The following is a 12,633-nucleotide window of genomic DNA, read 5'->3' as shown; positions in this document are numbered from 1 at the left end:
GACCGACCACAGGAGGCGCTAGTGCAGCGACCAGGACACATACCCACATCCGGCTTCCCACCCGCAGACACGGCCAATGTGTCTGTAGGGACGCCCAACCAAGCCGGAGGTAACACGGGGATTCGAAATGGCGATCCCCGTGTTGGTAGGCAATGGAATAGACCACCACGCTACCGCACACCTGCCTAAGTGACACTTTAACTCTATTTGATTATTTTATGACATTTATATTATGACATTTTTATTATTTTTCATACTTACTCCATTTTATGCTGATCCTTTGATTCATTTCTTTTATTCTTCATCTTATTCTTTTCATATTATTATTGGTATTTATGACTTTGAAATGCCTTTGTGTATGAAATGTGCTATATCAATAAATTAGCTTTGCCAGATAGAGGGGAGATTATTTTTATAGGTTTCTTTGCCAACGCAACACTAGATATGTCATGTGGAGTCGTCTCCCACGGCCAGACGTGACCATGCCATTTTGTAATGGGAATACTTCTATATACATATGTTATATACAACAATGCTCATTTTGTATGCATTGTCCACTGCATAATGTGATCTCCTAGTTGAATGTCTGTGTTGCTCTACAATTGTTCTGATGCTGCATATGTGGTAGTCCAGCATCATCTGTTCAGTGTTTAGTCAATGTTGCAGTTTGTGCCAAGACAAATTCAATTTGTTACTAAGTTGGGGTTTTAAGTCCCCATTAAGCTATTAGTATTAACAAGCACTTTGCTAATTTGCGTTGCACTGTTCAAACATAAGGAATGTAGTTGCTAGTAAAGCCTCGGTGATGTTTAAATCAGTTGGTAGGCAAACGTCACAGCAGCCAGCCAATCAACATTCACACATGTAAATACATGTAGAACTGCAAGCCTGCTCAAATTCATCTTTATTACGACCCCAGAGGGTAATTATTTCACAGGCCAAGAGCAACACAGAATACAGCACAAGAGCAATGCACAAGTTAAAAACCAGACACATACTCACATTACAATGGGTTCTAGTCTAGAGTGCATTACAGTAAAGCATAACTATTAAAGTAAAGTGCGAGTGCCTATCTGTTTAACAATCTAATAGCTGTTGGAACAAAGGAGTACTTGTGCCTGTTTGTTTTAATCCTCGGTACCTTGAAACAGGTACCAGAGAGGAGAGTCTGGAACTCTGAATGTGGTGCCTGTCTCTTGAATAATTCTGGCGTACCAAGCTGTGCAACTCCTATAGTCTTGCTGCAGTGGTTCACAATACGGCTGAGAGCGTTTTTACTTTTCACACTTAGGTTTCCAAACCAACTTCTTCTTTATCACCTTTCAGCTTGTTCCCTGTTTCTAAGGCATCGCCACAATGGATTTTATAGTTTATATTGGTACCCTGTGAGGGCACACCACCAATGGCAGTTGTTGTTAACCCGTGCCTTGACCGATCTGGTAGCGAGCCTCGACCGGTTAATCTATGATCTACTTAAGCCTCATAAGGATTGGGGAAAATGTTATGTCGGATGCCCTTCCTGACACAACCACTAACCCTGTGGATGGGGGCACAGGTAAAGTGCTGGATGCCATCCCAGTATTCATGGACTAGGTTTCAAAACCAACAGATCGTGGAAAAACACAATACTGACTGAATAAAAGATGTGTAAAACATGGTCATTAGTGTCTTGTCAACACTGGACCGCAGTTTCCTCACACAAAACAAGCGTTGTTGGCCCTTCTTATATATGACATCAGTACTGGTGTCAAAGCACAGTTTATCAATGACAGTTCCCAAGTACTTATATGTCTCAACACTCTCCACCACCTGGCCCTTGATGGTGGTTTGTATAGGAGCCATGGGTTTTCATCTAAAATCAATGGACATGTCCTTGGTTTTGGTTACATTAAGCTGTAAAAAGGCAGCATCACACCAAGCTACAAAATCATCAAGTAGACCATGGCCTGTCTCTTCCTCCTCCAGGAAGAGGACAATAACAGAATCATCGGCAAACCTCACTGTATATCTATTTTCATACTGGCTACAGCAGTCATTTGTGTACAGGATATACAACATAGCCGACAGGGCACACCCATGTGGAGATCCAGTAGAGGACACCAGTACTTCAGAGAGGCAGCCATTGACTTTTACCTTTGGGTTCTCTGGGTTAGAAAATCTAAAATCCATCCCACCATGTTCAAATCTAGATTAGAATTCGCAATAATTTTACTAGCTAAAATATGGGGCTGTATCATGATAAAATCAGATGAAAACTCAATACGAAGCACTTTTGCATGTTTCTTAGAGCCCTCCAAATTCTTGAAGACCATGTTTAGAAGTGTGGCAGTTGTGTCTTCCACCCCTTGATTTGCCCAGTAAGAAAACTGCTATGGGTCCAGGAGATATTGGGTTTTTGACACCAATTCCTAGGCCTAAAATCAGAAAGACCTTGGGGTGTTTCGCCTTTGCTATGGGAACAACTGTGGCCTGCTTCCATAGTTTAGGCTCTCTCTGTTGTTTAAGTGATATGTGAAATATGTTACAGAAGACAGGTCCTAGCTGCTCAGCAGGCTAGGTGGTCATCTGCTTGAGCAGATGACCACCTAGCCTATCTAGCCCCGGACCCTTGCTAACTTTACTATGCTGGAAGCGCCTGATCACACTTTGTTCATCAACAAAAGGGGAACAAGTCGCAGCAGTTTCCAACCTCAGAGCTTCAGTTTCATTTGCAAAGTCCAGAACATCATATCTCAGATAAAATTCATTAAAGTCCTGTGCCGGCTGCTTATCAGATTTGTACTCATCAATTTCCACCCTCCTACTTCTTTTTGCTTTAGCTCCAGTGATTGTGTGCATTCAACCCCAAGCAGACCCCAAAATATTTGTGCTCAGGTCTCTCTCTAGCTTACTCTTTTAATCTTGTTTTGCCCTCCTTATTTCACATTTGATTTCACACTGCAGTCTATAATCCTCAACTAAATTCTCCTCACGAAATGCCTTGTTTCTCTCATTCATGAGAGCCTTTAGTGGCTTTGTTAACTGGGGCTTATTATTTAGATACACTTTAATGGTTTTCTCTCGTCTCAGAACGATTTTATAAACTGGAACAAGAAGCACTGAGTTGTGACCAGCTGACCCAATGGGTGGCTTGGCTATAGATTTGTATACGCCTTAAATGGGCCCATAACATAAATTCAGGATTTCATCATGGCGCATGGGGCAGGTTACGTACTGATGGAAATTTCGCACGGCCTTTTTTAATGTACAGTGGTTGAAGTCCCCTAGGATTATATTAGGGGACTCAGGGGAAATAGACTGTAGATATTGGATCACTTGTTCGTTGGTCTCCGTTGCATTCGTCTCATTAGCCCTTGGGTGGCTAGACTCCACCGTAACGAAGAGTTGGAGGTACTGGGGGCATAGTGACACAGATAACAGTTCAGTCCTTAGTGCGTAGTGTGTCTCCCTTACAATGACCAAATGGCACCATATTCATTGATGAAGAGACAAACTCCCCTGCCCTGCATTTTACTTGTCACCTCCGAGTCGTAATCTTGGCCCACCAAAGCCATCAATGGTAAAGTCACTGTCAGTGTCTCCGTCGGTCAGCCAAGTCTCCGACAGAGCCATAATACAGGAATCTCTGTGTTCGTGTTGAAAATGCACCGTGACTTGTAGTTCATCCTTTTTGTTTTGAAGCGATTGCACATTTGCCAGAATTATAGTGGATAGAGGGATCTGAGAGAGATGTAGTTTTCTAGGTCTTTGGCACACCCCCCCCCCCTTTCTGTTGCTGTTTCCTTATCTTTCAGGACTCGACACCCCCAAAGTCACTCTCATCATTAATATACTGTCCAGGGTTAAAGACAGAGTGATTTTTTTGGGGGGGGGGTGTTGCCACCGGTAATCTCACATTGCTGGGTTTATGCCATTGGAGAAGGAACTCTCTGCTGTACTGAATTCTCATGGTTTGTTTGTATGCCGATTCTTGGAGACACGGTGAAGTGAAATAAAGTCCACAGAATGAAAAAGACTGATGCATCCATCGCTCATTCCTTCACGCCACTGTTCCCATGCGTTTTGAGATCAACGGGATTAAGACAGGATTAAGACAATGTCAGAGCAAAGATAATCTAAGTCATCCTCATCTAAGTCAAAGGGCTGCAGCCTATCGCGTATGATGCGCCGATGATTAATATTTTTCTCTTTTCAAGTAATAGCTCCAAACGGTCTTAGCTGGCCATTGTTAAATTTTTTGTAGTTTAGTTTTGGTTTATTGGTATTATTGCTGGGCAACACAGTGGCGCAGTGGTTAGCGCGGTCGCCTCACAGCAAGAAGGTTCTGGGTTCGAGCCCCAGGGTAGTCCAACCTTGAGAGTCGTCCCAGATCATCCTCTGTGTAGAGTTTGCATGTTCTCCCGTGTCTTTGTGGGTTTCCTCCCACAGTCCAAAGACATGTAGGTCAGGTGAATCGGCCATACTGAATTGCCCCTAGGTATGAATGTGTGTGTGTGTGTGTGTGTGTGTGTGTGTGTGTGTGTATGTATGTATGTATGTATGTATGTATGTCGGCCCAGTGTGCTGGCCTGACGGCCTGTTCAGGGTGTCGCCCTGCCTGCCGCCCAATGACTGCTGGGATAGGCGCCAGCATCCCCGCGACCCTGAGAGCAGGATAAGCGGTTCGGATAATGGATGGTATTATTGCTGTTGTTTAGATCAAACATTACAGTTCTCCATTAGCTAACTATTAAGTTCTTAGTAATAACGAGTTGGAGTTGTGCGACCAGTTTTTGTCTGGACCAGACCAGCGGGCCAGCCCTACAAATGCAAAAGTTGCTGAGAGACCATGTTTAGAGTGACGGAGTGATCACGTTAGAATGACCGAGAGAACAAGTTACACGATTGGGCCGCTGGGTCAGGTGACCAACTACGTCACCGAAGTTACATGATTGGTCGGCCGACCAACGACGTCACTGATAAACACAGAAGTGGGAGTTTCCCTGATGGCCGTTGCTCTTTCAAAATGAATCGGCGCAGTGGTTCCAGCTCATTCCATGTTTGTCACAGGTAACCCGACAGAATGTGTTGCTGCTCATGGATATTACTGAATTGCTAAGAGCGGGATATTGTGCTGCTCTTTTCACATCTGGTACACGCTGTAACAGTCCAGTGTAGAGCAGAGTAGGAGAAATAAGAGCTCTCCACGCACCGAGAGGCTTAAAGCACTCCAAATAACAATCGCTCTGGCAAACCCTCAACACAGAGCGAGTCTTAGAAACGAGACAACCGCAGATAGAAACAACAGATGAAGGAGGAGGGGGAGTTAACAGATAATTAAAATATGTATACTTACAATTAAATTAGGCTCTCTTTCACATCAAAAATCCCAAGATATGAGTGGAAAGTATTGTTCTTGCAACTGCTTTTATGACCTTTTATTTTTTTACTTGAACGTAGCTTAACCATGTCATGTCATGTGCTACTTCAGTACATTTTAACAACAAATATTATTGGGACCAATATAGAAAATTGCAAATGAATGTTTACTATCCAAGAATTCACAGTATAGACACCACCACTGACTATCCCAGCAACAAATTAGCCACAATTTCGAACGTTGCCCATACACGGTCCAGCCATATATACTGGGTTTTGACATAGTCTTGTTATTTAGTGTGGCATAAATTCTGATTTAGTAAATACGTAGGTCATAGCCCGACATAATGAAAACTTAAACATAACTGGTATTACCGACCCCTGATTCTGTTATACCACGTCCGACCCAGTAGGACAGCATGTAGTCGTCTTATCATACTTTTTTTTTTTCTTGTACTGTTTCGCAAGTGCACGGTTGCACTGTTTATCATGTTTTTTTCTGGAGTGCGGTCAGTTGGGGTGGCTCTGAGGCCACACTTGTGAAATGTTCTTGCACACAAATTCAGAAGCAGAGCCTGGTGTTTATTCTGTAGCTCCATCCACCTTACCTAGGAGCTTTTGTTGTAGCTGTAGTTGTACTGCATGTCTAGGTACGTGGCAAATCTGTCAGGACACTTGGAGATGCAGAGCTCGGGCAAAGCGATACAACCCGTCAATCAAAAGGGGGAAAAAAGCAGAAGAGCGTAAAACAACAACAAAATATCTGGTGTTTGAGCAGTTCTGGTCGTCAGCTGTCTTACCCGGGTTGTAGGGCACCGGAGGTTAATTAAGACTGCAGGACTGGCACGTTGCAATATATTGAAGTAGAATAATATGGCTTTGTTTTTATGGCTTTGTTGTAGACAAGTGGTCGACACCCAGGCTTGCAAAGACATCAGTGTTAGCTAACTGGTGTCTAAACCCAGGCTCTACATCTTCTCTATGAGATAAACTTGATGGCTAAAATATTCCACGAGTGTGCAAGAACAAACTCATGCGTAAGAACACTTCACAAATCAGGCTTCTGGATCCTGACTGTATCTCACATGGGGAACCATATTTGTAGTCCGACGGGGCCCGCTTCTCTGAGATAAGGGATTGGGAGCGGGTTTGTTTTCCCTTCCCTTCCTTTTTTTTTTTTTTTTTGTCAGCTTCCCTTCAGCGTTCATCTTTAAATGCCTCCAAGGTGACTGTATCAGCACTGCGGTGCTAAGCTTGCATTTTTTTTTTGCCCTAATGAGGCAGTGGCATCTATATCGGGGAGTTGGTTTGAAGACAGACCTTTGCAGTTGCTCTAAGGTGAAGCGGATGGAAAGGTGGGCTTTGGTGTTCATTCTTTCAGATCTCTCTCACTAATCACTCATGATTCCCAGCTTACCGCTTCCCCACTCAATTTCCATTTGAAGGATGCAGAGGGATTCGGAAGACGAGGGAGGCAGCCATCTCCATGGCAACCCTGACAGCTCTTCCTCTTTGTTCTTGAAGTAGCTGAAATGACGCTGCCTCCTCTCCCTGTGTTAATAATATGTGTGATGTTAGATTCCACTCGGCTGGTGCTTCTTCACGTCCTTCTCACTTTTCTTAACGCCTTCACCGTCAGACAGTAAACTGACCCAAGTTACAGCTTTTCCCACCTTTGTCTGTGCTTTGTTTGCACTGAAATAATGTTTCCTCTGCTCCATGAAATACGGCTTTCACTATGATTGATTATGTGCTTCAAAATTTTCTCATCTTCATTTCAGGGGGGAAAAAAGCATTGTTTGGTCTACAGGTAGTGCCATATAATGTGATTTGGCAGAGGTTTTGGTTGACCACCTGCAGTACAGATGGTCCATGGGTCAGCTGGTATCTCCCCCGAGGGGTTGGTCGCCAGTTTAATGAGAAGCGATATCTCACATTTGGCCTGCAAATAAATTATGATGCCTGCAAGCTTATTGTAATTTAGATCAGATTAGCAATAATGGACTCATCTCCTTCTGCCAAGAGAGAACCATTACGGATATTGTTTAGACTGGAAGGAGCTTAAATCCCCTGAAATGCGTAACACAACAAGCCAATCTCCCAGAGCTGCTCATTACCATGGAATACAGGCATTGTAGCAATTACCCGCACTATTAATGCAGGACCGTAAAACATTTGAGCCTAATTGCTATGGCAATTGCAAACATCCGAAGGTAATTTGTGGTGCAAAGCTTAAACTGTGTATCGGCCACTAAGTCTGGGTTTTACAGACAGTTGAAATGGGCATGTTTGGCTCTCAATACAGGTGCGTTTAACGAGCAGGTTTACATTTTAGTACATTATGTTTGTGCTACTCTTCATTTAAGCAATTTTTCCCCTTTCTGCTCCAAAAATTGCGATTCTCCACATGCATCCGTGACCTTAGTTTCTCACAGCCATCTGCTATTTATTAATGAAATGGGTTTGGGGTTTTTTTGTTTTTTTTTGGGGGGGGGTGGCTGAAAAGCAGCACAAATGATGCAGTGTCGGGATGCATCGGTGTCAACACACCGCATACAAAATGAGGACAAGCTGGTCTTCAAAGGAGTCGCAGAAGGAGAGAACGCCGGCACCGGCACCTCCGCAGAGCCGCCTCTCTCTCCTCCTTGACATTGGCTTCGCTCCTCTCTGGTGAAAGGCAGGGAATATTTGATAGCTGGAGGGGACGACGGTCTCGAGTCAGTTTGCGTGTCGTACGGTGTAGATGGAAGTGCTTTGTAAGCAGCAGATTAACTTTGTTTCAGGGCCAGGCCCAGTACATGTAGCTTGAATATGTTTTGTTTCTTAAGGGGGGCGGTGAAGGGGCAACCCTGACAGCTTCTCTCAGGGCAGAGAGGAGGGGCAAGAAAGGTTTTGATGAGAGAGAGAGAGAGAGGGAAGGAGGGGAGGGAGGGAGGGGAGGGAGGGAAGGAGGGAGAGAGAGAAGGGAAGGAGAGAAAGCAAGAAACAGAGCCAACCTTCAAACTAGTTTTCAGTGTTCCTATGAGGACAGTTAACTCGGGTGGTGTGTGTGTGTGTGTGTGTGTGTGTGTGTGTGTGTGTGTGTGTGTGTGTGTGTGTGTGTGTGTGTGTGTGTGTGTGTGTCTCTCATTAGAAAGTCCGTGGACTTCTATTAGAGTTTCTTTGAGAACTTAGTCTTACAGATGGCACCTTACCCTGCTTTGGTGCAGCTGCTGCCCCTGCAGTCAGACTCTCAGGCCATAGCCGCGTCCATAGTTTGGCTTTGGTCCACAGTTTATTTCACATTGTGAGATAACTCACAAAAACCTGCAAGAATCATCTGGCTCGCGAGACTAAATCAACATACACCTGTGAACAAAATTGCTTTCTCTTTCCCATTTGTCCTTCTGGTGCCATTTATGTCTTCGTTCCTTTCTCTTCTCTGTCTGTCTTTTTGTACACTTTGAAGGGGCTCAACCCCGCTCTGCTGTCTTACAATATCAGTTTATCTTCTTATGATGCTGAAAACTGCTTTGGGCAAAAGCAGCAACCAAATGATTTCAGCGAAGTTGTGTCGTGTTTTCTTATGTTGCGTCACATTGTAGGGTTTTAGTACTTGGGCGTGGACTTGGTCTCATGTAATTAAAATGAACTCACCACCTTAAGACTTGGTTGTTGACCTGGGTGGTCTTTACTAAGGCTATCACCTTGTGTGATGTTACATTGTGTGAATTTGCACTGTGTGATGTTGTATTGTGTAATGTTCTACTGTGTGATGTTACATTGTGTGAATTTGCATTGTATGATGTTACATTGTGTGAATTTGCATTGTGTGATGTTACATTGTGTGAATTTGCATTGTGTGATGTTACATTGTGAATTTGCATTGTGTGATGTTACATTGTGAATTTGCATTGTGTGATGTTACATTGTGTGAATTTGCATTGTGTGATGTTACATTGTGTGAATTTGCATTGTGTGATGTTACATTGTGAATTTGCATTGTGTGATGTTACATTGTGAATTTGCATTGTGTGATGTTACATTGTGAATTTGCATTGTGTGATGTTACATTGTGAATTTGCATTGTGTGATGTTACATTGTGTGAATTTGCATTGTGTGATGTTACATTGTGAATTTGCATTGTGTGATGTTACATTGTGTGATGTTACATTGTGTGAATTTGCATTGTGTGATGTTACATTGTGTGAATTTGCATTGTGTGATGTTACATTGTGAATTTGCATTGTGTGATGTTACATTGTGAATTTGCATTGTGTGATGTTACATTGTGAATTTGCATTGTGTGATGTTACATTGTGAATTTGCAGTGTGTGATGTTACATTGTGAATTTGCATTGTGTGATGTTACATTGTGTGAATTTGCATTGTGTGATGTTACATTGTGAATTTGCATTGTGTGATGTTACATTGTGTGATGTTACATTGTGTGAATTTGCATTGTGTGATGTTACATTGTGTGAATTTGCATTGTGTGATGTTACATTGTGAATTTGCATTGTGTGATGTTACATTGTGAATTTGCATTGTGTGATGTTACATTGTGAATTTGCATTGTGTGATGTTACATTGTGTGAATTTGCATTGTGTGATGTTACATTGTGAATTTGCATTGTGTGATGTTACATTGTGAATTTGCATTGTGTGATGTTACATTGTGTGAATTTGCATTGTGTGATGTTACATTGTGTGAATTTGCATTGTGTGATGTTACATTGTGAATTTGCATTGTGTGATGTTACATTGTGAATTTGCATTGTGTGATGTTATATTGTGTGAATTTGCATTTTGTGATGTTACATTGTGAATCTGCATTGTGTGATGTTATATTGTGTGAATTTGCATTGTATGATGTTACATTGTGTTATGTCATGTTACATCAGGTTTTGTTGTGTTGGGTCATGTTTTGTTTTGTTTTGTTTGAGTCATCCAGTTAATTTTTATTCCGTTTTCATGTCCCTTGAATCTTGAATTATTCAGCTTCGTCCATCTTTCCTTTCTTTTTGTTTGTCTTCCAGGAGCTGTACGGATGTGGTCTGCTGCATCATCTTCGTGGTCGTCATTCTCGGGTACATCGCTCTGGGTACCGTGGGTGAGTTTTGACACATTGCTGCCGATTTCATCAGATGAGGTTTCATAACGCACATACACACACGGACACACACGTATATGCATGTGCACACACACGCGCACACACACCTACACACGTTATGGAGTGATCCATTCGTTGTCTCGGAGGTGCAAGTTCCTCGGTCTCCATCCCTGTTGTGCCGAAGCAATAGAAACATAACTTTGACGGATGCGGAGTGAGAGAGCGAGGACTCGGCCACATAGAGAATGTGTGTAGGTTGGGGGAAAGCGTTGGCAGGGTTAACATTGTGCCCTTGAGAAAGTGGGGGGGGGGCTGTGTGTGTCTATGTGTGTGTGTGTGCGCGAGCTAGTGTGCCTGGCTTTCATTTTATCTTAATTAAAATCTGTTAAACTGGGGGGGGGGGGACAACGTAAAATACGGGCCCACTCCCATTCATAGCAGTCCAAATCGATCCTGAAAGTGGAAAATGATTCTTTGTTTATTGTGTTAATTTATTTTTCATGTTCTCTTTTTGGTTTCTCTTCCCTGATGGGTTGAGCGGCAAAAAGTGGGATTGTGGAAAAAATGTGTGGGAGTAGAGCAGCACAGCTCCCCAGACAATAGCTCATTCTTCCTGATAAGTAGGAGCTGCACAGGAACATCGGTGGTCCTGGGGTGTTCGTCTCTCTCTGCGTTTTTGCGGTTTCAACTTGCAGCAGTTGTGTTAGCCAGCCGGCGCGTCGCCACACGGGGGGGGGGTGCGATGCATTTTTAACAAGTACAACACTACAGCATCATCGTGCACATTGTCTCAGCTAGGACTTTTTGCTATAATAGTCTTTCAAGGGATAAACAATCGGCTGGCTTACGTCTGGTGGCGTGCTGGTCTATTCCGTTGCCTGCCAACACAGGGATCGCCGGTTCGAATCCCCGTGTTACCTCCGGCTTGGTCGGGGAGCCCTACAGACACAATTGGCCGTGTCTGCGGGTGGGAAGCCAGATGTGGGTATGTGTCCTGGTCGCTGCACTAGCGCCTCCTCTGGCCGGTTGAGGCGCCTGTTCTTGGGGGGGGGGGGGCTGGGGGTAATAGCGTGATCCTCCCACGCTCCTACGCCCCCCTGGTGAAACTCCTCACTGTCAGGTGGAAAGAAGCGGCTGGCGACTCCACATGTATGGGAGGAGGCATGTGGTAGTCTGCAGCCCTCCCCGGATCGGCAGAGGGGGTGGAGCGGCGAACGGGACGGCTCGGAAGAGCGGGGTAATTTTCCGGATCTAATGGGGGAGAAAAAGGGGGGGGGGTATCGGCCTTACATCGTCGAGTCAGCTCAGCTGTCGCTTTATTTTGGCATGTTGGAGTCTGACAGTATGTTACAAGTCAGTATGTCAGGTCTACGGTCTACGTTTCATTCAGATTGTAGACCATTGTTCAGACCGCTCATCACATGCGGCCTACGGTCACATGCACCACCACCCTGCTAGCTTTGGACACCCGCTCAGCCACCACATATCTGGAAGCGATGACAAATCCTCGCTGCGTCGTATGAAGTCGGTCTGCCCTTTCTCCTCCTCCCTCGCAGTGAGCAGCGAGATGGAGCACACACTACGTAATGATGCGGTATCGAAAGTGAAGAAACCCGAATCCTTTGTTGGGTTTTTTATGTGTGACCTTGGCTATGCGTAATGAAACCCACACTTGGGAATTTCATTTTAGAAGCATGTTGGGTCAAGAGCAGTCATAAGGAAATTATATAGTAAAAAAAAAAAAGCCCACAGGATTGCAGGGCAGGTGCGAGGCCCTGTGCGGTTGCACACTTTGCACAGCCCGTGTGATGGTTCTGATAACCGGGTTTGGTCCGCACCCTCGAGTTCCTGGCCGTGTCCATTAGCCGTCGCCGCCAGGTGCTGAGTTGGCGAAATTCCCTTCAAGCCGCTGAGAGCGCTCATGGGTGAAATAGATGGCACACACAACCCATGTTCCCTGTATAAGGACGCCAAGGCAGTCATGTGACTCATGCCACCGCCTCCTTCTGTCTGTCTGTCTGTCTGCCTGTCTGTCTGTCTCTCCCTCTCCACCCCTCTCTTTTTCTCCCTCCCTCCCTCCCTCTCTCTCTCTCTCCCCCCTCTCTCCCTCCTCTCCCCCCATCCCCTCTCCCCTCTCTCCCTCTCTCTCGCTCTCCCCCTCTCCCCTCTCTCCCTCCCTCTC

At 44.5% G+C, this 12,633-nt stretch overlaps 1 protein-coding gene across 2 annotated transcripts in view; it reads left to right on the top strand.

Annotated features, from left to right (window-relative positions):
- Positions 1-12,633, top strand: part of slc44a5b (solute carrier family 44 member 5b) — a 103,989-nt gene that overhangs the window by 53,697 nt on the left and 37,659 nt on the right. For both annotated transcript variants that reach the window (XM_056275604.1, XM_056275605.1), the window contains exon 3: positions 10,378-10,451. In XM_056275604.1, coding sequence (XP_056131579.1) covers positions 10,378-10,451 — 74 coding nt within the window. The remainder of the gene's footprint in view (positions 1-10,377; positions 10,452-12,633) is intronic.

Source organism: Lampris incognitus, chromosome 3 (assembly GCF_029633865.1).
Source record: "Lampris incognitus isolate fLamInc1 chromosome 3, fLamInc1.hap2, whole genome shotgun sequence".
NCBI lineage: Eukaryota > Metazoa > Chordata > Actinopteri > Lampriformes > Lampridae > Lampris > Lampris incognitus.
Note: the sequence above shows the minus strand (reverse complement) of the source record. Positions and strands in the feature narration are given on the sequence as shown.